At 41.6% G+C, this 26,914-nt stretch overlaps 1 protein-coding gene across 26 annotated transcripts in view; it reads right to left on the bottom strand.

Moving 5' to 3' along the window:
- USP37 (ubiquitin specific peptidase 37) overlaps positions 1-26,914 on the bottom strand; it is a 94,914-nt gene that overhangs the window by 67,777 nt on the left and 223 nt on the right. For 4 of the 26 annotated variants that reach the window (XR_016231885.1, XR_011387108.2, XM_008259143.5 and 1 more), the window contains exons 1-7: positions 26,662-26,914; positions 22,642-22,737; positions 16,781-17,004; positions 12,705-12,876; positions 10,727-10,827; positions 7,274-7,452; positions 6,685-6,762 (exon numbers count right to left, since the gene is read on the bottom strand). Coding sequence is in view for 17 of the 26 variants with exons in the window: in XM_008259143.5 (XP_008257365.1) it covers positions 6,685-6,762; positions 7,274-7,452; positions 10,727-10,827; positions 12,705-12,876; positions 16,781-16,936 (686 nt within the window). In the remaining 9 variants the exon portion in view is untranslated. Of the gene's footprint in view, positions 1-6,684; positions 6,763-7,273; positions 7,453-10,726; positions 10,828-12,704; positions 12,877-16,780; positions 17,005-22,596; positions 22,738-26,661 lie in introns of all 26 variants that reach the window. The other 22 variants (XR_011387105.1, XR_011387107.2, XM_002712587.5 and 19 more) reach the window with 13 other exon arrangements.

Here is a 26,914-nt window from a genome sequence, read left to right as displayed (position 1 = left end):
ACTTTCAGTAACTCAGAGAATTTGTGCTTCTTGTACCTCAAACTTAAAATTCTGTGTTTCTGGTTTACAGAGGGGAAATTTGTTGGCCAGGAGCACAGTAAAGGAACAGTTAAAATTATGGTCACTACCTTGTCATCTTATGCTCCTATTGCTGGCAGATCAATAGCAAAGAAGGGAGTTACCACATAGGCAAGTGCAAATAACTTTACTTATTGTATGGAAGAAGGGTTGCTGTTATACAATGCGGGCAGGGGGGAATATTTGGAATAAAGGGGATTCACAAGGGCCCCACAGTTCTCTTATGCTCAGCAGAAGCATGGTTCTTACTGAATTCTGTTAAGAAATTACAGCAACTATGAGCTAAGAAGCACATAGTGACGAGAGGCTCACAGCCCTCAGAGTTGAAGATCTCAGTTACACTACCAGACAAACCATCAAGACCAGTAGCAGTGTTAGAAGAGTATCCGGTAGGGGTCGGTGCTGTGGCATAGTGGGTAAAGCCGCCACCTGCAGTGCCAGCATCCCATAGGGACACCAGTTTGAGTCCCGGCTGCTCCACTTCTGATCCAGCTCTCTGCTATGGCCTGGGAAAGCAGTGGAAGATGGCCCAAGCCCTTGGGCCCCTGCACCCACGTGGGAGACCCAGAAGAAGCTCCTGGCTCTTGGCTTCGGATCAGCTCAGCTCTGGCCATTGCGGCCATCTGTGGAGTGAACCAGTAGATGGAAGACCTCTCTCTCTGCCTCTCCTTTTCTCTCTGTGTAACTGTAACTTTCAAGTAAAATTATGTCTTAAAAAAAAAAAAAAAGAGTGAGCGATAATCTAAAATGAATGGTAGGAGGAGCTGACAACATGGGTTAAGGACTCAAGGACATCTGCATCCATGCATTGCACCTCACCTACTAAGCTTCCTTTTGTAAGATTCTCCCCCCAGAAATTGGGAAACATCAACGTGAAGAATCTGTGATAAGACACAATGAAGGGGCCGGAGATGTGGCGTAGCAGGCAAAGCTACCGCCTGCAGTGCCGGCATCCCACATGGGCACTGGTTCAAGTCATGGCTGCTCCACTTCCGATCCAGCTCTCTACTATGGCCTGGGAAGGCAGCAGAAGAATGGCCAAGTCACTGGGCCATTGCACCTGCATGGGAGACCTGGAAGATCCTGGCTCCTAGCTTCAGATCGGCACAGCTCCGGCCACTACAGCCATCTGGGGAGTGAGTCAGCGGATGGAAGACCTCTCTCTCTCTCTCTGCCTCTGCCTCTGCCTCTCTGTAACTCTGCCTTTCAAATGAATAAATCTTAAAAAAAAAAAAAAAGGTACAATGAACTTAATAAAAGACTTGAGTGCATGGAAATGATACAAGAATGGGGAGAGGAGCAGTGCAGATCCAACTCTTGTAATGGACAGTCAAGGTGATGTTCCAACAGAAACCCCGAAATCCCATTTTATTGTTTTCACATCCCCAGACTGTGTTTTCAGTGTCAACACCTACAATCCTCAAGACAACTACATCTGAGCTGCTAATAACATTTTGCCCTCTTGCATAGAGCCAAAATCCCCAAGGAAGCTGGTACTCGACTGGCTGGTGTGGGAATATGAAAGCCCAGTTTCATTGCCTCAAGTTGGTCAACCCAGAATTCTCTGCTGAATCAACATGAAACTTACTCTCTGGGGGACTTACACCTGCAACGATCACATGCTTGCTCAGCTCCCTCCCCTTCTGTGGTCTGCTTCCCTCACTCAGTCGTTTTCCCTCTGAACTTCTTACAAGTCAGCTGCATAAGTACATTTATCTAGAATCATGTTCTAGGAATCCCAAATTCAATCATCTAAATGTGATAGTATAGAAAAGATGAGGTGCTGGTGTTGTGGTGCAGCAGGTTGAGCTGTAACCCAACATCCGCATCCTATGTGAGCACCAGTTCAATTTCCAATTTGTCCATTTCGGGTCCAGCTCCTTGCTACTGTGCCTGGGAAAGGAGCAGCAGATCACCCAAGTGCTTGGGCCCCTGCCACCCACATGGGAAAACCAGATTGAGTTCCAGGCTCCTGATATTGGTTTGGCCAAGCCCTGACCATTTGAGGAGTAAACCGGCAGGTAGAAGATCTCTCCCTCTCCCTCTTCATCTCTTTTTCTCTAACTTTGCTTTTCAAATAAATAAATACATCTTTTAAAAAATGAAAGGAAAAAAAAAAGGATGTATTATTAGTCCAGAATGGAATCAGTAACTTAGGGTTTCCTCAGATAGAATTCTAAGTGGGACGACTGGTATTTCCTCCAAGTACGGTGAATATGGTGGACTAGCATGCAGCAGGCCACCACAGCCAATTTCTAGCACATCTCTCTGCTGCACATAAACTGTATTTCCTAGCTAACATTCCGAGTGAGATTTAAAACAGCACAATTACACCAAGATCCAAAAACTATAAGAAACACAAAGGCCTTCCTGGAATTCTGCTTAGTGCCAGTGTATGTCACATCAGAGGTATCTGGTTTTTTTCTGGATAGGATTTCCCATCGACAGTGACAGCGTGATTCTAAAGACAATAGTTTTCATGGGGGCCAGTGCTGTAGCGTAGCGAGTAAAGCTGCCACCTGCAGTGCCGGCATACCATATGGGCGCCAGTTCAAGTCCTGGCTGCTCCACTTCTGATTGGGGAGTGAACCAGCAGATGGAAGACCTCTCTCTCTCTGCCTTTCTTTCTCCGTGTAACTGTAACTTTCAAATAAATAAAAAAACTTTTAAAAAAATTAGTTTTCATGACCACTTCCAATTCAGCTTTTAGCTACATGACAGACCAGCCAAGAACATCTCTGGTGGCCTGTTCTGTGGCATGACTCTCAAAATCACTCCTGGAAACTCAAAGTCTGTCTTTTCAGCTTTCCCAATGATTCTGTAAGCCATTTAACTAATATTCACTACGTGTAAATGCCTTTGTGCTTAACTAGCTAGAATGAATGTTGCTCCCACAAATGGACCATGAAACACAAATGTTACTATAAACAGGGAGTTACCATAAGAAGTCGGAAATACATAGCACATTACACACTGGAAAGCTGTTTATCATCACTGTGCTTCAGCACCGTTACCTGAGACTGTCATCTGTATGTTCTGAGAGGCAGGCCCCATGCTTCCTGTAACTGCACACTGGAAAGCAGGCCTTAGACGCTCTGTAACTACAGCTCTGAGGGAAAAGATTCAGACAGTTAAGAACCCTGAGCTATGTCAGTGCTTCTTACTGCCTTCAACAAGGTCCTACTAAAGACACATCTACGCTAAGGCAGCCAACTTGCAATTAAGGATGAAAAGCAACACAGCACTCTGTGTCAAAGGCCTAGAATTAAACTTGCCTTCTAATCTGAGACCATGTGACTCAAAAAAGCCAACTGCTTTTTTTTTTTTTTTTTTTTAAGGATTTTATTTGTTTACTTGAAAGTCAGAGTTACAGAGAGGCAGAGGCACAGAGAGAGAGGTCTTCAATCCACTGGTTCACTCCCCAGATGGCCATAACGGCCAGAGCTGTGCCAATCTAAAGCCAGGAGCCAGAAGCTTCTTCCAGGTCTCCCACAGAGAAGAATCTCCTGGCTCCTGGCTTTGGCCTGGTCCAGCCTGACCACTATGGCCATTTAGGCAGTGAATCAGAGTATGGAAGACCTCTCTCTGTGTCTCTCCCTCTCTCTCTGTAATTCTGCCTTTCAAATAAATAAAAATAGATCTTCAGGGCCGGTGCTGTGGCATAATGGGTAAAGCTGCCTCCTGCAGTGCTGGCATCTTATATGGGCGCTGGTTGCTCTACTTCCAATCCAGCTCTCTGCTGCGGCCTGTGAAAGCAGTGAAAGGTGGTCCAAGTCCTATGGCTGCTGCACCCACATGAGAGACCCACAAGAAGCTCCTGACTCCTGACTTCAGAATGGCACAGCTCTGGACATTACGGCTATCTGGGGAGTGAACCAGTGGATGGAAGATCTCTCCATCTCTTTCTCTGCCTCTCTGTAACACTGCCTTTCAAATAAATCAATAAATCTTTAACAAAACAAACAAACAAAAAACCACACAAGGAAATAGAGTTTTTAAAAAAGAGGCTGGCACTGTGGCATAGTGGGTAAAACCACTGCCTGCAGTGTCAGCATCCCATATTGGTGCCAGTTCAAGTTCTTGCTGCTCCACTTCCATTCCAGCTACCTGCTAATGCACCTCGGTAGAGCGGTGGAAGATGGCCTAAGCATTTTGGTTCTTGCACCCATGTGGGAGACCTGGAAGAAGCTCTTGGCTTCTGGATTCGGCCTGGCCCAGCCCTGGTCATTGGGGAGTGAACCAGCAGATGGAAGACCTGTCCCTCTCTCTCTACCTCTCTCTCTCTCTGGAACTCTGCCTTTCAAATAAATAAATAAATCTTAAAAAAAAAAAAAAAAAAAAAAAGAGTGACTTTAAAAAACAGCTATCAGCAAGAGGGTTCCTACCAGAGAACAGATTGCTGAACAAACTAACCAGGAACTTACCCCACTATCTGATCTGTCTTCACAATTTCTGCCTAGCAAGATCTCATCACTGCGGTAGACCACAGAATCCTCCATTTTCCTATTCTTTCCTAAAGAGAAAATTTTATTGTAGTTATCTTTTTCCCACTCCAGCAATGTCTGTATGCACAGGGGTGGGAGTGGGGAATACAGATTACTTGCCTTTTGTTTTTTGCTACCAGATCACAAGAGGGTCACAGGTCCAAAGCACATCTGTATTTTACAGAGAGGACTGCACATCACCCACAGATCCTAGACTCGGAGCTGGATACGATATTTACATGAGAGTTTGAGGCTGGCTCCATCAGGATAAGGATAAGGATGCTCTACGTATGGAAGAACGGTGAATTTTGGTGGCCATATTATTTTGGTGGCTAGAGGAGTAAACTATGGCAAACTGTTAGCTGTCCCAAATGACCACTGTGTGTCATACCAACTGAATTTTAGGTAGACATATTTCTCAGACTTTCCCATATCTTGATATAAACATGTGACTATATTTTGTGCAATGTAGTATGTATCAAAGGAGTGTGCGCAATTCTTAGCCTGAAGGAAAACAGTTTGCTCATCTTTTCTCTTTCTCATTATTGGGAATGCAAACATGAAAGTGCAGATTGAATTATCTATCTTGGTCCACAAAATAGAAGCTACTTATTAAGAATGGCAGATCAGATCAACAAAATAGAAGGGATCCAAGACCACAGAGATTACAGTTTGTTTCAGATACCAGTCTTATCACCTACCAGGACGTTCATTATATAAGCAGAATCAATTAACATACTTCTTGGGATTTTTCTCCCCATTCCTTTCTGATGACACCAATGACCTCAAATACCAATTAACCAATTATCAACTAATTTCTGTAAAGATACTGAAGTATAAATTGACAACTGTGTAGTAAGTTTTCTGCTCCAGAAGATTAAAACTAAAGCATTCTCCCATGATGGGGAAGAGGGTTATGAACTGGCGATTGCCCAGCTTTGGTCTATTCCTCTTTGTCCAACCCCAAAAATACATCTGAAAAATTACTGCTCTTTACATTACATATGACTTACATCCTTTTACCCATGAATTGACTTTTTATATGAGTAATGTTAAAAAAAAATAAGGTTAAAAGAAAGAAGAAAGGGGTTCACATTAAAACAGCAACCAGGGAGCCGGTGCTATGGCATACTGGGTAAAGCCACCACCTGCAGCACCAGTTCAAGTCCTGGCTGCTCCACTTCCAATCCAGCTCTCTGCTATGGCCTGAGAAAGCAGTGCAAGAAGGTCCAAGTCTTTGGGCCCCTGCACCCATGTGGGAGACCTGGAAGAAGCTCCTGGCTCCTGGCTTTGGATCAGCCCAGCTCTGGCCGTTGCGGCCAATAGGAGAGTGAATTAGTAGATGGAAGACCTCTCTCTCTCTCTCACTCTCTCTCTCTCCCTCTTTGCCTCTCCTCTCTCTGTGTAACTCTGACTTTCAAATCAATAAATAAATCTTTAAAAAAACAAGAAAACCAGCAGCCAGGGGGCCAGCACTGTGGTGTAGCAGATTTATCTGCTACACCACTACCTGCAATGCCAACATCCCATATGGGTGACAGTTCATATTCCAGCTGTTCCACTTCCAAACCAGCTCTCTGCTAATGGCCTAGGAAAATAATGGAAGAAGGCCCAAGGGTTTGGGCCCTGCCACCCATGTGGGAGACCCGGATAAAGCTCCTGGTTTCAGCCTGACCCATCCTGGACATTGCAGCCACCTGAGGAGGGAACCAGCAAATGGATGCTCTCTCACTCTTGTTCCCCCATCATAACTCTTTTAAATAAATAAAAACAAATGTTAAAACACACACACACACACACACACACACACAGCCAGGAAGGAACACTTGTTCAGAGTACATCAATTCTATTTTTCCTGTAAGTAGTGCAAATTTTAAAAGGCAGTAGAAATGCAATAAAATGACAAATCAATAGCAATAGCCAAATTCCCTCTTGGATGAGCCTACAATGTACTGTCATCAAAGCACTAAAATTCTTCACATCTATCTTTGGAATTCCTGTATCCTGAGCACCATTCAACCAAACTTCCCTGTTATCAGTAGTATAGTAAACAGTGAGGGGAAAAAAAAAAAAAAAAAACAACCAGTGAGCTAGTACTATAAAAACTTTTACAGCAACTTACGATGAGGAATCATTTTCCTTAGGGTAATCTTCATTTAGCTCTGAGCCCGATGATAGCATTCTTTTCCTCTTCTCAGTCCTATAAAGAACAAAGGGAAACAAAAGTTAGCTTGAAAAGTCATTCATATCATTAAAAATTTTACACCAACATACTCAAGGACAGAATACATGATTACTGTTATCTAATTCTCTATATAATACTTAAAGTTTTTCTGACTTTTTCTTTGAGAGGAAGTAAGAGAGAGCTCCTATCCCTGGCTCACTCTCCAAATGCGCACAATGGTCAGGGCCAGAGCCAGGAGCCATGAACACAATAAAGGTTGGCAGGAACAGGTTATTTGAGCCCTAAGGAAACAAACTGAGGTACTCTGTCTTAATGGCTAACCTAATGCCCACTCTAGCATCCTATTTAGATTAATATATTGTATACCAGTAAGCACAACATGTCACTAACAAACTCTGTAAAACAAATACTTTTCTATTAAAAATGTGATCTATATTTTTTTCCTTTTTCTCCTGAAATTATTCATCTTTATAAAAGGCCCAAAAGACATTTTTAAACAGATATAGTTAAGAGAAGTCTTTCTTACCGGTTTTCTAATAATCCTGATCTAAGAGGTGATGATGTAGATGTCAAAGAAGGAACTGAACGAGTAACAGCTACTCCACTCCCTGCGACAGTCTTAACAGATCCTCTACCCGGATTACCAAGAACTTTTCGAAATGGAATATCATCTTTAGTTTCCAAACTTCCTCTTTTTGAAGAGACCTATAAGAATGAAGTTAGAGACAGTTAAATCTTCAAATTGGAATACTTTTAGAGCAGTAATTCTCATGTAGAGAGCTTTTTTTTTTTAGGATTATTTATTATAAAGTCAAGAGTTACAGAGAGAGGGGAAAAGATAGAGAGATTTATCTGCTGGTTCACTCCCCAGCTGGCTGCAACAGCCAGGGCTGGGCCAGGCTGAAGCCAGGAGCTTCATTCAGGTCTCTCACGTGGATGCAGGGGCCCAAGCACTTGGAACATCTTCCATTGCTTTTCCCAGGTCAATAACAGGGACATGAGTTGTAAATGGGGCAGCCAGGACTCAAACCCCCGATGTAGGATGCAGGTGTTGCAAGCAACTGCTTTATCCACTACGCCATGATGCCAGTCCTGAGAGCTTTAAAAAAAATGTAACTGGAGGCCAGTGCTGTGGCACAGCAGGTTAAAGCCCTGGCCTGAAGTGCCAGCATCCCATACGGGTGCCGGTTCTAGCCCTGGTTGCTTGTCTTCTCACTCTCTTTTTTTTTTTTGACAGGCAGAGTGGACAGTGAGAGAGAGAGACAGAGAGAAAGGTCCTCCCCTTGCCGTTGGTTCACCCTCCAATGGCTGCGTGGCTGGCGCGCTGCGGCCGGCGCACCGCGCTGATCCGATGGCAGGAGCCAGGAGCCAGGTGCTTTTCCTGGTCTCCCATGGGGTGCAGGGCCCAAGCACCTGGGCCATCCTCCACTGCACTCCCTGGCCACAGCAGAGAGCTGGCCTGGAAGAGGGGCAACCGGGACAGAATCCGGCGCCCCGACCGGGACTAGAACCCGGTGTGCCGGCGCCGCTAGGCGGAGGATTAGCCTAGTGAGCCGCGGCGCCGGCTGCTTGTCTTCTGATCCAGCTCTCTGCTATGGCTTGGGAAAGCCATAGAAGATGGCCCAAGTCCTTGGGCCCCTGAACCCACATGGGAGACCCGGAAGAAGCTCCTGGCTTCCGGTCGGCGCAGATCCAGCTGTTGCGGCCATCTGGGGAGTGAACCAGCAGATGGAAGACCTCTCTCTATCTCTACCTCTTTCTGTAACTTTGTCTTTCAAATAAATAAAATAAAATAAATTTTTAAAAAAATATATAACTAGAGGTACATCTTTAGATATTCTAGCATCATCAGTTTGAGGTGAGGCTTATTCATTTCATAAATAATTGTTTTTGAAAGCAGTCCAGGTGATTCTTATATATAGTTAGAAGACCCCCCTCTCTCTCTGCCTCTCCCCATCCGTAATTCTTTGAAATAAATAAATAAATAAATCTTTTTTAAAAAAAGAAAAATATCCAGTGATGATTATGATAAATTAACGTGCAACAACGACACTTTGGTTGCTGTAACCTACATACCAAATTAGGCGTACTTAACAGCCTATGACTCTTGAGGCAGTTCTAGTTTGGAGGAATGAAATAAATAAAAGCACTCTTAGAACCCTTGTGGAAAATATGTATTATAAAAAAACTACATGAATTTAAAGAACTTCTTAGCATTGAAATAAACTTCTAATTTATTCCATTTTCCAAGAAATTTTTGAAATACAGTATCATGGGGAGAAGCAAACTGAGATGGAAAGTCTACCGACAGAACATGAGTCAGAGATTCTACCCTTTTGACACAGCAAGAGCATCCAGCAATGTAAACACTAGCAAGGACAGTGCGTCACATGAACACTCTGCTGGTTAAGCTCTATGTCTCTACATGAAGAGCCACACGATTTCTCTGTGGAAGACGTTCAATGATTTCCTTTTCACAGCATTGCAATCTCAGGAAACTGAAGGTTTCCAAAGTCATCTAGACGAATGCTTTAAAGGTTATACATTTATTTTCAAATGAGTGACATTTTCTCAAAGTTTACAAATCCAGTTAATATTAAAAGCTACAGACAATGACATATCACAATTACCTCTACATCATTCACTCATTTATTTCAGTTTCCATTCTCCTATCCCTCATGAGAAGTCTTTCCCTATTTTTTTGCAAATACAAATCACTGTTTTCCTACTTTTATTATATGATCGCATACTATAATACACTATTTTATACATTTTTCAAAATCTTGATCATGACCTACAGTAAGAAATATTTTACATCAAAATCTATTATACATACATATAAATAAAACAAAAATAAATTTTAGAAATCAATTTTTTTTCATACAACATGCTCTATTACCTTCCACTTTTTCTTTTTAAAAGACTATTTATTTGAAAGTCAGAGCTACAAAGACAGAGGGAAACACAGAGAGAGACAGTTCTTCCATCTGGTGGTTCACTCCCCAGATGGTTGCAACAGCCAGGACTGGGCCAGGCCAAAGCCAGGAGCTTCATCCAGGTTTCCCAAGGACTCAAGGACTTGCGCCATCTTCCATTGCTTTTCCCAGGTCATTAGCAGGGAGCTGGATTGGAAGTGGAGCAGCAGAGACTCAAACCAGTGCATATATAGGATGCCAACAGCACTGGCGGTGGCTTGCTAAGCCACAATGTTGGCCCCTCCACCTCTTTTTTAATGTTAATCATGACCCACATAATTGATTTTGTAATTCTACCAATGGGAATTATTAGCTATGGAAGTATAAATACTCATTTTTGGTATACATATGTTAATAAATGCATTTAAACACAAAGGCACTTCAAAAAGCCATGGAAAATACAATTAAAAGATTAAGTTTATTTTAGTGCAAATGATTTTTAAATTCATGCTGTTTTCTCATAATACACATTTTCCATGAACTTTCTCAAATACCCCTACACTATTCCAACAATTTAAATTCTTTCCTATGAATATACGAATCTATTCATTGACTAAAATAAATAAAAAAAATTACACACTGATTCCGCTTACATGAAACTATGAAGTGCAACCAAATTACAGTGATAGAAAATAAGGAACTTTGTCAGTGACCCACAGCTAGTAAGTAGCAGCAAGAAACCTCAAATCTACATCTAACACCAAAGTCATGCTATATAAACTCCTGCTGTGGTTCAGAACGATGAACATGACACATTAAGCATAGGGTAAAATAAACTATCTAAGAAGGAAGAATGGGATTAATTTTACAAAAACTTTCATAAAATATTATTGAAGAGACTGAGATGGCTAACATGATAAATTTCAAATAGGTGGAAAATACCCTTGTGACAATATCAGAAATATTAGGCATTACCATCTAAATTCTACTTCCTGCACTTACCTTTGTAGAATGCCTCTGATTATTATTTTTTTAAAAATCTAAAAAACTTCAAATGAGCATACCTGGTTGTCTGAGTAAGAAAGCTGTCTGCTGGTCTCCTTCGGTGAGGCCCTGCTGCCGAGAATGGCTCCAAAACTACCAGATCCCTGAGAAGGTTTAATGGCTGGTAAAAAAAAACAAAAACACCCAAATCATTTATTCTAATAAAAGTGTCTATCATCTTTATGTAATAATGAAGAAATGGAAGAAACAGCAGGAAAAAGATAAAACAAATCAAAGTGCTTATCAATCCTTTCTGATAAAATATGCAACGGATGTACACAGTGTTTAAAATTCAGAGAAAGAATCTCAAGCAAAAAATTGACAAATATCCGGTGAGAACATGAAATTGGATAAGACCTACAAAGAAAAATGAAAATGAGACAAATTCTCCTCTATAAATATCTGATAATTATCTACAGCATGAACAATGATACTAGATGCCGAGAAAACATGAATGGGGGCCAATGCCATGGTTCAGCGGGTAAAGCCACTGGCTGCAGGACTGGCATCCTATGTAGGCACTGGTTCTGTAAATACATGTACATAAATTTATCTACATGCCTGGAAATACAATAAGTGGAAAGCACAGTAGACGGGGGACCCAAGTGTGAACAATATGGCATAATGGAAAAATCTAGGCTTTGCTCTTAAACAGCTTTGGGTTCAAACCTTAGCTTTGCTGTTATTATTTCCTTTGTGGTTTGGGGCAAGTCACTTAATGACTGTGAATTTCAGTTTCTTCATTCCTAAAATGAAGTTTAAATCACCTTAATTTCAGGGGTTTTTTTGGTTTGTTTAAAAAATTTATTTATTTATTTGAAAGAGTTAGAGAGAGGGAGACACAGAGATCTTCTATCCGCTGGCCCATTCCCCAAATGGCCATAATGGCTAGAGCTGGGCTGATCCAAAGCCAGGAGTGTGTTCTGGACCTCCCACAGTGCCTCCCCCCCTCCCATCTTTTTTAAATTATCTGAGAGTCAGAGACAGAGGGACGTAGAACATGAGAGAGTGTTCCAATCCACTGATTGACTCTTCAAACACCTGCAATGTCCAGGGCTGGGCCAGACCAAAGCTGGGAGTCAGGAACTCAATCCAGGTCTCCCACGAAGGTGGCAGGAACCCAATTACCTGAGCCATCAGCACTGCCTATCAGGGAGTGCATTAGCAGGAAGTTGGGAGTCAGGAGTCAAAGCAGGGTATTGAACCCAGGTACTCCAGTAAGGTATGCAGGTATCTTAACTGCTAGGCCAAACTTCTATCTTTAGTCATAGCCTGTGAAAACTGCTAATGTCAGGTGTCAGCACTCTGACATAGTGGGTTAAGCCACAACCTGGTCACCAGCATACATTATGAGCTACAGTTTGAATCCCAACTGCTCTTCTTTACTTTTCTCCCTCTCTCCGTCCCTGTCTCTCTGTCTCTCTGTCTCTCTCTCTTTCTTTCTTTCAAGACAAGAGTTAGAGAGAGGTAGAGACAGTCTACCTCAGGTCTACTCCCCTTCTGGTCTACTCCCCAGATGGCCACAATGGCAGGAGCTGTGCCGATCTGAAGCCAGGAGCCAGGAGTTTCTTCCAGGTCTCCCACATGGGTGCAAGGGCCCAAGGACCTGGGCCATCTTGTACTGCTTTCCCAGACCATAGCAGAGAGCTGGATCTGAAGAGGAACAGCTGCGACAAGAGCCGGCGCCTATATAGGATGCCGGCACTTGAGGCCAGGGCCTTAACCTGCTGCGCCACAGCATCGGCCCCTGACTGCTCTACTTCTGATTCTGCATCCAGCCCCTTGAGAAAGTAGCAGAAGACATGGGAAATCCAAATGGCATTCCAATCTCCTGTTTTGGTCTGGCCCAGCCCTGTCCATTGCATTCATTTAGGGGGTAGACCAGCAGATGGAAGATCTGTCTCTCCCTCTCTCTCTGAAACTCTGCCTTTCAAATAAATAAAATAAATCTTTAAAAAGAAATTGCTAATGTCAGTTCCTTGGATGGTCAGTGCTCACCTGCATGAAGTCTGTTTTGATGAACTGCATCTAGAAACAACCTCATTTCTTCTGCATCCTTACTTGGTACTTTGTCAATAGACAAGAAGCTGTTATCTTGTAGAGTTAACATTAGGCGACTTTGTTTTGCTCCACTGGGTCGAAGCACCACATTTTTAATGTTATGACTTAGCTGGTCAAGACAAAAAGAAAATTATCTTATTAAAAACATGTAAAAAGGTATAATAAGTTACATAATGAATACTAAAGTTTATACTTCCTAAGTTACCTATCTTATTTCCCATATTTTTCAACTGAAAGAGCTCTTATTTCTTGATACATTTAGATCAAAGATTTGACTGTTAAAGAGATACAAACACATACTATTAAAATTCACCTTAGAGTAATCCTAGCATTCTTTATCTTATGGTAGAAAATTCCATATTTTCAGATATAGTTATAAAGTTACAAAAGATAAAAACTGGTGGGTTAACAATTTTCAGAGCCTGGTTGGCTGTACACTCTTTTTGTTTCTTTTCTTTTTAAAACAAAATCTGCTTAGACACTGACAAAATGTTTGGGTGGCTGCAAGGGAAAAGAATATATTAATCCAAGCTACAGTACTAAAAGAATTCTAAACTCTCAAAAATAATTCAAAAATAGACTTTTACAATATAAGAATACATCTTCCTTTTTCAACTAAGCAGACTCATTTAGCTTTCATTAAATTACAAAGACCATGAGTACATCAGGAATCTCTTAACTTAATGATACCTCTCCCCAGAACTAAATAATTCATCTTAGTCTCTCCAAGTCTTCAGGAATGTGCTAAGAAACCGTAATTTTCATCTTCTCTTGAATGAAACTTTTCCAAGACTAAACTAAAATCATACAGTTTCCTTATTATCCAAGTCCTGGAAGTCTGGCAGCCTTGTTCTCTATTACCTTCCCTTTTAAGACATACACTCAGCTTTCTAAAACTGCCTTTTGCTGAAGACATAGCCTCTAAGTAGCATAATGAAGTAATAACATAGTCATATATTTCCCTAAGATTAGGGAGAATAAATCTTTGTCCATTTTAGATAGAAATGAAAAACAACTTTACCGGTTAATTCATATCCAAATTGTAAATGACATTTTTTTAGCATCAAAGTAGCTTTTAAATTTCTGACTTTGAGTAGAAAATCTCTAGTAAAATACAAAGACTGGATAACATACTGGCATTATTTACCACTTTTTAAAAATTAAATATTAAAGGAAAGCCTGTACATTAACAAACAAGATAAGAATAATCTTGAACTTGGTCACTTTACAACTGAGAATCCCTTCTAGCACCATGATTTAGTGATTATCCATACAGTAAGGACTCCCAATTCTTTCTCGCCTTCTTTTAAAGATTTATTTACTTATTTGAAAGACAGAGTTACAGAGAGGCAGAGGCACAGAAAGAAGGAGTCTTCCATCTGCTAGTTCACTCCCCAAATGGGTGATCCGAAGCCAGGAGCCTGGAGCTTCTTCCAGGTTTCCCATGTGGGTGCAGGGGCCCAAGGACCTTGGCCATCCTCTACTGCTTTCTTAGGCCATAGCAGAGCTGGATCGGAAGTGGAGCAGCCATCACTGCACATGGAGGTCAGCACTGCAGCTGACGGCTTTACCCACTACACCACAGCACCAGTCCCTCTTTATCTGAAGTCCAGACCTCTCTGTTGAAGCTCCAGCCCTACTCACCTTCTGAATGTCTGGTGTCTCAGACAACTCAGCTCTTCATGTCCCCACACCCCACTTCTTTTCCTCTATTTCCTATATCAGAGAAAATGAATGCCATGCATTCAGAAATGTAGGACTCTTTCTCAATTTTTTTAAAAAGACTTATTTATTTATTTGAAAGAGTTACACACAGAGAGAAGGAGAGGCAGAGAGAGAGAGAGGTCTTCCATCTGCTGGTTCACTCCCCAATTGGCTCCATCGGCCAGAGCTGCTCTGATCCGAAGCCAGGAGCCAGGAGCTTCTTCTGGGTCTCCCATGTGGGTGCAGGGGCCCAAGCACTTGGGCCATTTTCAACTGCTTTCCCAGGCCTTAGGAGAGAGCTGGATTGGAAGTAGAGCAGCCAGGACTTCAACCAGCGCCCACATAGGATGTCAGCACTCAGCTGGTGGCTTTACCTACTACACCACAGCAACAGGCTCCCTCAATTCTTTGCACTCTCACCTCTCAAATCTAATGGGTGAAATCTTCTTGAAATCTTTTCATCTCTTTCCTTTCTTCCTTCTTCTTCTTCCTTTATTCAGAACTTTCATCCGTCATCTAAACTCCTAAACTAACCTTATGCTCTCACTATTTCTTGAACTAAAGTCATCTGCCTAGCCCCTATAGGAATCTGAATTTGAGATTTTTGCTCCTTAGAACCTGAGCTCCTCTTATGCCAAAGAAGAAACATCAAGATTTGGTTCCAACCTAGTTTTTCAGCCTCTACTCTTGCCACTCACTCTCCACTGCCCACTTATTTTAAAATAACTTTGATTCCCTGAGGGTTCATTCACACATCAAGTATTTTTTCATGCACAGAAATCACTTCCTCCTTTCCTCCACTATGAATGGCAACTCTTATTTATTCTTTAAATCCTCAGAGCACAAACGACTTGCTTCGTTGTGTCACCTCAGCTGAAAATGTATTTGAATAAGTTTGAGGAAGTGGTATCTCATTCAACTCTGTATCCTTAGCCCTTAGCACAGTATCCACAACAGCAGCCTATAGATGGTTAACAAATTAATGTCAAATGTAAATGGACATAGAACTGATCTACATTAGCTTAATATCTGAATATTCACTCAGTCCCTACTTGGACTGAGAACTGAAAAAAGCAAGTCTCTATTTGAAAATCCTTTCTTTTATTGAGATGAGCAATTAGTAAATATGTTCTTGACAACCTACTATAGCTTTTATTACTTGTCACCACTTTCAATTTATTGAAGACTATCTTTGATACATAAAATCATAAGAAATTTATTTTCAAAGTTCAAATACAGAGACAAATGGAAATTTTATCTTAGATCAGGCTCCAAACATAAAGTTGTACATTGTTCTTCAATAAAATATTTTTATTTAGAACAAATACTGTATTTGTATATAACCTACCTAAAAAAGAGAATTTTAAGTACAGAAAAGAAGTTATGTTCTTCAGTTCACTTCAAGATAAGCAACTCTTGACTATACAAGAGAACCAGTCCAGGGGCTGGCACTGTGGAGCAGCAGGTTAAAGTCCCAGCCTGGGGCGCCGGCATCCCATATGGGTGCCGGTTGGAGTCTGGGCTGCTCCACTTCCAATCCAGCTCCCTATTGTTGTGGCTAGGAAGGCAATGGAAGGTGGCTCAAGTGCTTGGGCCCCCGCACCCATGTGGGAGACCTGGAGGAGGCTCGAGGCTCCTGTCTCCTGGCTGTGGATCAGCTCAGCTCTGGCTGTTGTAGCCATCTGGGGAGTGACTCGGCAGACAAAAGACTCTCTCTCTCTCTCTCTCTCTGTAACTCTTTTAAATAAATAAAATAAATCTTAAAAAAAAAAAAAAAAAGAAAGAAAGCAGAAGCAGGTCAGAAGCAAAAACAAAATTATTTTTTGCAGTGATAAAATGAGAATCCTTCAAAAGTTTACAGTCAGAAGACACAGCTGTAAAGATGACCTTAAACAATCCTCCTTGAATGTTCCATGCCACAACCTTTGGTAGGATTACCCAAGAGGCAGACACTGGCCTTTAGAAGATATTAATAAATTCTGTTAAAAGCTAATACTAAATAGTGATGAATTCACTATAAATACTAAGAAAAGGAAATAATAAAGTTATTCTAATATGGTTTTTAAAATAGCCACAGTAAATAATATCCAAATCCTACCCTGCCCCTAGTTTTCTTTTCAACAAAAGGGGCTATGTCCCCTTCTTTATCATACGTTGTCAACAATGCTAGTGAATAATTTATAAAACATGTACAGAAAAGTACTAGTGTTCTGGAAATAAGCAGCAAGAAACATTAACCTAGAAGGGCTACTATGATGCGTGTAACAACATAGAATAGCTATTTACTAAAAAATTCTATTTGGTAATACCTGAAATGTCCTTGGGATTCCTCCAGTATTGTAGTGAACTATTAGACTGACTTTATTCTCTTTTTCCACAATTTCAAAGGATCCTTCTTTCCACTTTGTAATCCCAGTCTGCATACTTCGAATTCTGATAGGACCATGTATCTTCAGAGGAGACATACTTTCTTTAAAAATAAATTGCTTCTAGCCAAATTAAAAAGCAAAAATACACCTTCACCTGATAGGTTCTAAGGGAAAAAAATAAAGAAAAAGTTACAATTTACTAGTGATTAAAATACGAGTTTGAAAAAGAATGTTTAATGAATCAACTTATGTCCCTTTCTCCATTTGAATAACCACTCGTATAAGGCATCCTGCTTAGCTGCACAGCACAGGCAAGAAAGACAACCCAAGGAGGCACTGGCATTCAAGGACTACATCTAACCACCTTTGATTTCACTCTGCACAAGTTCCCTTCTTTGCCGTGTGTCCAGTAACTGTGTCAGTAACATCAAAATTCTACATTTTTGCACCATTCTCAACTAAATTGCTGTCAATAAAGACATATCAATTAGGAATAAGAAAGATTCCATTCTCACTGTGATTCCTTTACCATTAAAGCATTGATTCTTTTCTTCTCTCATGAATAATGGGTTGTGAATCTTGAGTAAAAAAAATTTTTATTACTGACTCCACTTCTTAAAATGGCATTCCACAGCCGGCGCCACAGCTCACTAGGCTAATCCTCCACCTTGCGGCGCCCGCACACTGGGTTCTAGTCCTGGTCAGGGCGTCGGATTCTGTCCCGGCTGCCCCTCTTCCAGGCCAGCTCTCTGCTGTGGCCTGGGAGTGCAGCAGAGGATGGCCCAAGTTCTTGGGCCCTGCACCCGCATAGGAGACCAGGAGAAGCTCCTGGCTCCTGGCTTCGGATCAGCGCGGCGCGCCGGCCGCAGCGCGCCAGCCGCGGCGGCCATTGGAAGGTGAACCAACGGCAATGGAAGACCTTTCTCTCTCTCTCTCACTGTCCACTCTGCCTGTCAAAAAAATTAAAAAAAAAAAAAAAAATTAAAATGGCATTCCTGCCCAAGAGCAAAGCATACCAAAGTATTCTAATAGTCAGCAGTGTAAGCATAGCAACAGGCAAAGAAGATGTTAAATGAATAAAATTTTTCAAATAATGAAGTTGACTCACCCTTCAAGATTACATTGAGAAAAATCGTTTAACCACCTATCATTTATTTTAACATTACCATTCCTAGAAAGAATTTTTACCAATTTTATCTTTGAAAATACTCAGGCTATCTGACCAAACTTTTCTTTTGGGTTGGGGCGGAGGCAGAGTTACAGAGAGCCAAAGAGAGGGAGAAACAGAGATCCTCCATCCACTGGTTCACTCCCCACATGGCCACATGGTCAGGTTTATGCCAGGAGCCAGGAGTTTCACCTGGGTCTCCCAGGTGGGTGGCATTGGCCCAAACACTTGGGTAACATTCCGCTGTTTTCCTCAGGCCATTAGCAGGAAGCTGGATCAAAAGTGGAGCAGCAAGGACACAAACCAGCACCTACATGGTATCGCAGCGTCACAGGCTGCAGCTTTACCTGCTACACAATGCTGGCTCCCTGACTTTTAACACTTAAAAATAACCTAGAGCAATAATGAAATATCTAAGACTTTTCAAACTTGCTTTACCAAAAGTCAGCAAGTCAATAAAATTATAGCAGAGAATGTTACCAAATACTGTGTCATATACATATGCATGTAGTTATGTAAAATTGCTAAACCAAATTTTATTTATGTCACTTTCAGACCTCTAAAATGGATTCTGGCTTATAATTTAATATTTAAAAACCATTAAACATTGCAACCACCTAAACAGCTCAAGTATCTAGCCAAGGAAAGTTGGTATACTAAAGAAAAAAATTCTTGGTCTAGAAATTAGGAGGCAGCTGTCACTAGTTTGTAACTTATATTCTCTAGTTACTAGTTTTCTCAGCCATAGAATAAGTGGCAAATACTGTTGCATTGCAGAATGAAATGAGGTAACACATGAGGCACTTAGCAGAGGGCAGTATTAATATTAATGGATTAGTATTCATTTTCTAAATTTTACCCCTTGTCTGTACTATCTTCCTCCAAACACTTCAATAATTTTTTTAAAGATTTATTTATTTGAAAAGCAGAGTTACAGAGAGAAGGAAAGACAGAAAGAGAGAGATCATCTATCTACTAGTTCACTCCCCAAACGGCCTCAACAGCTAGGGCTGGGCCAGGACAGAGCCAGAAGCCTGGAACTTCATTTGGATCTCCCACATGGGTGCCAGGGGCCCACGCACTTGAACCATCTTCTGCTGCTTTCCCAGGCACATCAGCAGGGAGCTGGATCAGAAGTGAAGCAGCCAGGACATGACCAAATTGGGCATTCAGCAGCAGCTGACCCTGCTATACCATAATGCCAGCCCCCAGACCTTAATGAATGTTAAACAGGGATTATCAACTCAACTGCCTGTAGGGCCAGGCAGATAACAAAAATGACTTAGGCAGGCAAAACATGATGACTGTCACTCAATTGAGACAATTAGTCTCACGTAGAAATAGTGAACCTAGGACCGGTGCTGTGGTGCAGTGGGTTAAAGCGCCAGCCTGCAGTGCCAGCATCCTACATGGGCACCAGTTCAAGTCCCAGCTACTCCTCTTTCGATCCAGCTCCCTGCTATGGCCTGGGAAAGCAGCAGAAGATGGCCCAAGTCCTTGGGCCCCTGTACCTGCATGGGAGACCCAGAAGAACTTCCTGGCTCCTGGCTTTGGATCAGAACAGTTCTGGCCGTTGCAGCCAATTGGGGAGCGAACCAGTGAAATGGAAGACCTCTCTCTCTCTCTCTCTCTGGCTGTATCTCTCTTTGTAACTCTTTCAAATAAATAAAATAATTCTTAAAAAAAAAAAAAGTGAACCTAGTACTACCAGATTTTCTAATTTTTCAAAAAAAAAAAAAAAAGACAAAGTATGTAAAATGGTCCACTTTTTATTGTGGGCAATGAATTTAAATTTAGATTGAAAAGCTACAAATCAAACAAAACTCAGCTGCAGGTAGGATACAGCCTGAGGCCTCCTGTTCAAGGCCTCTAGTTACTATATGTAAAATGACAGAGGACAGGGCCAGCACTGTGGTGTGGCGGGCTAAGCCCCTGCCTGCAGCACTGGCATCGGGTACCAGTTTGAGTCCTAGCTGCTCCACTCTGATCCAGCTCTCTGCTATGGTGTGGGAAAGCAGTAATAGATGGCCCAAGTGCTTGGGCCCCTGCACCCATGTGGGTGACCTGGAAGAAGCTCCTGTCTTTAGATCAGCTCAGCTCCGGCTGTTGCAACCATTTGGGGAGGGAACCAGCTGATGGAAGACTTCTCTCTTTGCCTCTGCCTCTCTATAACACTACCTTTCAAATAAATAAATCTTAAAAAAAAAAAATGGCAGAGGACACAATAAAAGTTATAATAAGGAGTTCTAGAGTGTAATGCAGCATAAGTCATCTATTATTTACTCGTCGAAATTTGTTTGAGTGCCTACTCTGACCAGATTTATGTATTAGTATAATTTTTGGTATATAAATATATCAAAAAAATTATAAAGGCATTACAGTTTATAGACCAGTCTGTTAACATGGCATTTTGCTCTATCTAATAACTCTACAGAAATCTGGGCTAACAAGGTGAATCTGTATTTTTTTTTTTTCACAATTCATAATTTGTGGCTTCACTGTTTAGATATGTCCTTGAGATCTTTTTCCAGTCTGCCTTTCAACACTACAAGGACTACAAAGTTCTTCTCCTACCCCAGTTTCTCTTGCCAGAAACATGGGAGCTGCCTTTAACTTCTTTCTTGATTATTGGTATTAGACTGGAGAATGGAAGGTCAGAGGAAAGTCTTGTCAGTTCTATTTCCATATACCTTCCAGACAGCTTTATAATGAACTGCAGATCAACTCACATCACTGTTCTCCTTAATGTCATCCAATGGCTCCTCACCATAAAACCCAAATTCAAAAATGACACCAAGGCCCTTCATGACCCTGGTCCTGCTTACCTCTGTACTCCCAAGATCCCCAGATCTAGTCACTTTACTTCTAATTTCTCCCAAGACCCATGAGTTCTCACTATACCTCTCCACACACTGTGGTTATGTGTAGAGGATTTCTGTGAACTTCCCCATCTGCAACCCTCTCTAATTTCTTCTCCCAGCTCTAAAATCAAGGTCAATTTAGAAGTTATCCTCTCTAAGAAATCTTTTCTAACTTCTTTCACTTGTTCTCTCCCATACTGATACTGAGAATGTTAAACCCTCTTCTGTCCTTGCATTGTTCCCTGTGCTGTTACCTCCAGTATTTAGTACATTGTATTATAAGTTGTTTACCTCTGTCTCTCCACACTTTGCTATCTGAAGACAGAGAATATTTTCTTAACCTCTGCATTCCTCACAAGGACAGTGTCTGACACCCAAGTAACAGAAACTCATTATTCAAGAATAATGAACAAATCAGCACTATCAATTCTATTCAGTTTGCTACTAAAATATATAACAGTTGATACTGTAATCAAAAACACCCTCTATGTGGTAAACATGAGGTTATAATTACCAAGTCCTTTACAAGAGCATCGTTTCTGCACTGAACTACATAACTCATTTTTTGAAGACATCACAGTTTTTCCTATGTGCATCTGAACTTCTCCACTAAATGCAAAGCTGCCCTCATACGCTGTTAAGAATTCAATGGAGGGGGGGGATCACTTAAGAATAAGTTACAGAATACATTATTTAAAACTTAATAAACCTGCCCAAACTGAGATTCATGTTGCTATTGCTCAATAAAGAAACTCCCTATTAAGAGTCAGATATCATCAAATTCCCCTCATTTTTCCTTGTATGTCATTATTGGTCAAGGTGCCAGAAAATGGGAATACCAATCCCCGTTATCTTAGTGTCTACTTTATGTGCATACATGAAAATCAGTAATCTTAAATTCCTCCAACAGAAGTACATAATTTTAAAACAGTTTATTTAATAAAACTTAGAGATGAAGATTTCAAAGTTCATTGAAGTATATGAGAGATTTAAAATAATACTGGTTACTTCAGTTTTCTTCTAAATCTCCATGCCTCTCAAACATTCTGATGCAGAGTTTTGGTTAATATAAAATTTTACTTCTGATATTGAACATTTTCTTAACCATTTCTACTAGCAATCTCTTTCCTCTAAGGAAAAAAACCTAAAGGATTCGGCACACAAAACTAGCAGAAACAATATAAAAAAATTTCTCTTTGTGCCTCAATAGAGTCCTTTCGCTGATTTTGTACTAAATTAAGTGTTACTATTGTATGTTCATAATATCATCAGGGCTTGCCCTACTTAGTAAAGGGGAAAAAAAGTTTCTTTTTCAGCATGAAGCATGATCCAGTAACAGTTAAGCTTTCTATGGACCCAAGACAAGGAATGTTTTCTTAAACATGATCATGTTAATTCTCTTATCAAAGCACCAAGAGGAAGACAAAGAATAATTAAAATGAAATGATTCCCCGTTTCCTAAACCTTCATACTTACTAAAAATTCTGTGAGCATCCCATGAAAATTCAATCAATAATACAGGCAAAATGCATCCTTACCCCATATATTTACTTAAATGCTCACATTTTATGTACCAGTTTAAAAACATCCTTATCCAGAGGGCATTTTGAGGTTGAGAAAGCATGATAAAGGATAAAACTGCTACTACAAAATAAACACAGAAAACTGTCAATTTTTTCCAATTTTCATACTTTTGGAAACACATCCAAAACAAAAACATTACTTACTTTTCAGTGACTTTTACTGAAAAACCCTATGTAATAACAATTCACCTTTATGCTGATCCTTGTGCCAAAGGCAATGCACTCTTCTTGGGAAACTACTCATATTCTGCAGCTAGGCCAGTTCTCCAGGAGCCATCAGCTCAGCTAAAGAAAATACAAGTGTGCCTTTTTAAAATAATCCAGTACATGAAATTAAAACTGAAAAAAAAGTGAGCATTTGTATGATAATCAACCCCTTAATCATTTAAAAACCACAAATCACTTATCAAAAATATTTAGAAAATGATAAGCAACACATATGTACCCCCACACACAGGATCAACAGAACTTTAGGAATATTTTTGCTGTGTAAAATGAAGGACTACAGGAGCTTGCACCTTGATCAACCCATGTCTAATTTATTCCTGCTACATTTTGAAACAAGTCAATGCAAAAGAGTATTTCCTTTGTTGGCTTTATAAACATTGTTACAGAATGACACCTTAAGTCTTAAAACAGCACTTCCAGGACATGCTGATACAAATTTCAAAAGGCAGGGAAATCTGGTGCTTTGACTTTTCTTTTGAAACTCTGAAGACACTAAGGTAGAGATGGATTCTGTCCCAGTTGCTTCTCTTCCTGTCCAGCTCTCTGCAGTGGCCTGGGAAGGCAGTGGAGGATGGCCCAGGTCCTTGGGCCCTACACCTGCATGGAGACCAGGAGGAAGCACCTGGCTCCTGGCTTCGGATTGGCACAGCACGCTGGCCGCAATGCGCCAGCTGTAGCGGCCACTTAGGGGGTGAACCAATGGACAAAGGAAGACCTTTCTCTCTGTCTCTCTCTCTAACTCTGCCTGTCAAAAAAAAAAAAAAAAAAAAAAAAGAGAGAGAGATGGACAGATGAAGACAATAGTCTTCGCCTTCACTAAGAAGGTCCTGGACTTCCCTGCTTTTGTTCCTCCCCCATGATTCAAGTAAGGACTCTTAGCACCAATATTAACCTAATATTCAATCCATCCAAAATCCAGTCTTTTCATCACTTTGCCATCACCCCGTCTAATATTTATTATGTAATATTTACTATGCACAGTGCTAAATGCCATAAATGCATTATTTCATTTAATTTTCACAATAACCCTAAGGGATATGGATTATTGTTATCTCTATTTTACGGATGAGGAAATTCAAGCCTAGAGACATTAATTTATGTAAACAGTATCAGTCAAAGACAAAGCTATGCCAAATACAAGAGCCCACAGTTTTAACTACTCCCATAGTTCACCCTCATCAATGAACTGTGGCCATCACTTTCTATTCTCTGACCTCTTGATTTTCCCACCAACAAATTATTTACATTACCGTATCCTTTCCAAAGACCTACTCTCCTTAATTCCTACCAACTGAAGTACTCACTTGTTGTCTCTCCCCACCCTAAACAGGGGAGGGAAGCATAATTCACAGACACAGAACTTGTATACTCCAACAAAATAAAATCATTTAGAAAGTGCTAAATACTTTCTACTAATGCTAACTGCCTTCCATTTTTTAATAGCTCATCACTACCTAGAAAATAAGCCCAAATGCATGCTTCCTATTTCTTATTCCCTATTTTTCAACCCAAATATAAAACACAAAGCATTAAATTTTAATATCGCCTTCATAATCCAACCAACGTAAATACGGAATTCTGCATTATCTATTTATCTTCACCGGTCTCAAAGCTTAATCTGTTGTTAAACTAGACAAACCACTACACTGATTTTCAAGGACTTTTTTTTCTTAAAAAAAAAAAATCCCTAAAACAAATGTACAAGGGAGATAAAATTAGTGATATGGAACAAATTAAAAAGTAAAAACATTTTAGTGTTATAGCTGAAAGCAGAGAAGGAAGTTGATTCAGATAAAGTTTATTTCCAATTCAAGAGTTTAAAAGCTGAATAATTTTATGAGAATGCTAACAGTATCCAAAGCTGGAAAACCCTTTGTTTTTCTCTTCTGTGTGCTTTAATTTTTCTGCACAGTGAAAAGTGTCTGTAATGGGATGACAAGAATATCAGTAAGCTGGAATTACTAGAAGACACAATGGGAGGGGAATAGAACATCGGGAAAAAGCTTCACTTAAGCAAAAGTTGAAGAGCAGGACGGTGGTGCTGGGACAGGCCAGGGAATCGGGGCACCATGTGCAAAGGCCCTGAACTGGGAAACAAGCTGGTGTGATGAGGGAGATTAACAGCAGCATGGCTAGGGTTTAGTGAGGGGAGGGAGGAGGGTGCAAGACGAAGCTGGTAAACAAGCAGGAATCAGAGGATGCAGTCCCGTGGAGCACAGGGAGGACTCGGACTGCTATCCAAAATTCACTAAGCAAGCATCGGAAAATCCACTTCCGAGTCTCAAGCGAAGAAATGCTGTTACTCCCGAGTGGAGAAGAGATGTGATGTGTTTGGGTTTGGGGAACATAAAGGAGCAAGAATGGAAGAAAACAGGGCAACTAAAAAAGGAATGTATTGACATTATAATGACTTATAATAACTACAGAAACAATTGTTGCTTACTGGCGATTTACTACATGCCATGTGTTTATCAGGGTTATTTCATTTAATCTTCATAACAGTCCAGTAAGGTGAGGATTCCTGTTACACTCCCACATAACAGGTGAGAATACTGAGAGTCAGGCACCACGTGAAAAAGGACTGTGGCTTGAACAAGAAAAGTGATAGCGATTGTGAAGATGTAAAGAAATAGGTATCTTAGAAGTAGACTAGGACTTTAAGAGTGTACGATGTATGAGCCAAGGAAGAAGTCAAGAATGCCTCTCGATGTTCTACCTTGTGCAAGTAGATAAATGCACATGCCACTGAATGAAATGGAAAACTAAGAATTTGGGTCTGGGGATAACGATCAAGACTCTGCCTTGAGACAAGTTATATTTAAATTTCCTAAGAAAACAGCCAAGTTTAGATGTCAGACAGCTGAATATTTAGATATGGGGCTGAAAACAGAAGAGACTGGAATTAAAAAAGTCTTAAGTCATCAATACATAGGTGGAATTTAAAGCTCAGGGAGGAATGGAAAAGTAAGAAAAAACCTAGGACTGAGCCCGCATATTTATTTTACTTCATCAATCATCTCTCACTAAGATACACGGTTACCTTGTGTCGCTGGGTTTTTCAGCCCTTCAACTTAGCCTTTCTGCCTAATGCAACACTAGGTAGGGATCTTCCCTCTCTCGCAAGACTCACCCTCCTCTTTTCCAGTTATTAAACATCCAGAATGCCTCAGAGCTGCATCCTAGGTCACTTTTCCTAGCACTAAACTCTTCAGGCAACTTCATCCACACACAGAGCTCCAACTACTGTCAGCACGGCAGATGACACACACACACAGTCTGTGTGTGCAGAACCCCTCTCGTCGGACCTCCAGCTCAGCACCCCCGGCTGCATCCTTGTCATCCTCTCCTAGGTGTCTCTTCAGGTCAGGCTCCTAGGGCACGGCCACCGCCTCCCAGTCGCCCCCCACCCCCGTAAAAATCGTTTACCCGGGGCTGAAATGTTGGAAGGATTATCGCGAAATCACGCTAGGGTAACCATCCAGGACACAGCACTCTCACCAGTTACAGCTTCCTCTCATGAACGACAAGCTGATCGGATGGCCACAGAGGGGAAGCAGCCAAATACACGCCAAAAACGCGATTTACGCCTTTTAATGAAGGGTTAGGCGGAGGCGGGTAAGGAATGGTCATCAGAGCGAGTGTCATGCCCACGGCTTGACGGACAAGCGCAAAGAAGTCACCAGAAGAGCCGGCTGGCCTCCTTGGGGGGCAAGCAGCGAAGGATGACAGTCCCAGAGAAAAAGGGGGTCAGGTTCGGGGTGCGGAGGGAGCGAGTGACAGCGCTGCAGGTCAAAGGAGAGGGGAAGCCGGCAGGGAACAGCCAAGCGGAGTGCCCGTGCTGCCGGGGGGACTTGCAGGGGTTCCGGCGGCCCAAGCGTCAGCCGGGCCAACTCCGCAAGAGTGAACGCCGGGTGGGCGGACCGCACGGGGAAGGGAGCTCCAAAAAACCGACTCCACGGAGAAGCCACTCCGGCGTCCTACCTGTGTCTGAGAGTCCGGAGCCCCCGACAGGCCTGCCAAGAGTACGGAGTCCACGCGGCGCGGGGGAGCCGGGAGGGAAGACGGAAGGGACCTCGGGCCCGAAAGAGCGAGGCCGCTCGCTCCCCCTGGTCAGGGAGAGCGGCTGATGGCGGGAACTATGACCACACGCAAACACGCACGCACGCACGCACGTACGCACACTCGACGCGACCAGAGGCAGGCGCGTGCGCGGTAGCCCGCAAACTCCGCCCCC

The sequence above is a fragment of the Oryctolagus cuniculus genome, chromosome 3 (genome assembly GCF_051225735.1).
Source record: "Oryctolagus cuniculus isolate XC-2025 breed Fujian yellow rabbit chromosome 3, ASM5122573v1, whole genome shotgun sequence".
Lineage (NCBI taxonomy): Eukaryota > Metazoa > Chordata > Mammalia > Lagomorpha > Leporidae > Oryctolagus > Oryctolagus cuniculus.
The sequence above is the reverse complement of the archived record's forward strand: the minus strand, read 5'-3'. Positions and strand labels throughout refer to the sequence as shown.